This window comes from Rhodotorula graminis (assembly GCF_001329695.1).
Source record: "Rhodotorula graminis WP1 unplaced genomic scaffold RHOBAscaffold_13, whole genome shotgun sequence".
Classification (NCBI taxonomy): domain Eukaryota; kingdom Fungi; phylum Basidiomycota; class Microbotryomycetes; order Sporidiobolales; family Sporidiobolaceae; genus Rhodotorula; species Rhodotorula graminis.
Window position 1 is genome coordinate 31,318 of NW_017264940.1, and position 561 is coordinate 31,878.

General features: G+C 65.2%; 1 protein-coding gene across 1 annotated transcript; it reads left to right on the forward strand.

Annotated features, from left to right (window-relative positions):
• Positions 1 to 21: 21 nt before the first annotated feature.
• RHOBADRAFT_46315 (uncharacterized protein) lies at positions 22 to 504 on the forward strand (the record flags this gene model as incomplete). Its single annotated transcript, XM_018414762.1, has 2 exons — positions 22 to 364; positions 485 to 504. Coding segments are annotated over 2 exons (363 nt in total), but the record flags the coding sequence as incomplete, so codon positions are not given.
• Positions 505 to 561: the final 57 nt, after the last annotated feature.

The window sequence follows — 561 nt, forward strand, 5'->3', positions numbered from 1 at the left end:
GCGTCGCCCTCGGCCGCGCAGGACCTCGAGCCGCTCCTCAAGTTCAACAACCCGTCGCGCGTCCTGTCGGTGTCGCTCACCCAGCACGGCCTAGACCCGGTCCGCCACGCGCTCGTCAAGGAGTCGGGCCGACTGAGCGCCCACCCGACGTTTGTCACGGGTGCGTTTTCGGGGGACGTCAAGCTGGGAGAAGGGTTTGGGAGCAGCGTGAGCATGAGCGAGCACCGCGCGAGCGAGGACGCGCTCAGGAGGGTTTACCTCGGCGGGAGGAGGAAAGTCGGCTTGCCGAGCGACGCGTGGGCCAACAAGGACGAGGGCGCGGCTGCGTTCAAGGGCTGGAACAACGCGAGCGGGTGGACCGAGGGTGCGTCTCCCTCCCTCTCTCTCCCTCTCTCTCCCTCTCTCTCCCTCTCTCTCCCTCTCTCTCCCTCTCTCTCCCTCTCTCTCCCTCTAGCTCCATCTCTCACCCTCTACCCCCCTCTAGATCCAGCTAAAGCGACCTAGAGTGCCCAATAGGCACCTAGAGCGACTAAGGCCGCTGAAGCATACTGACGAAGCCGG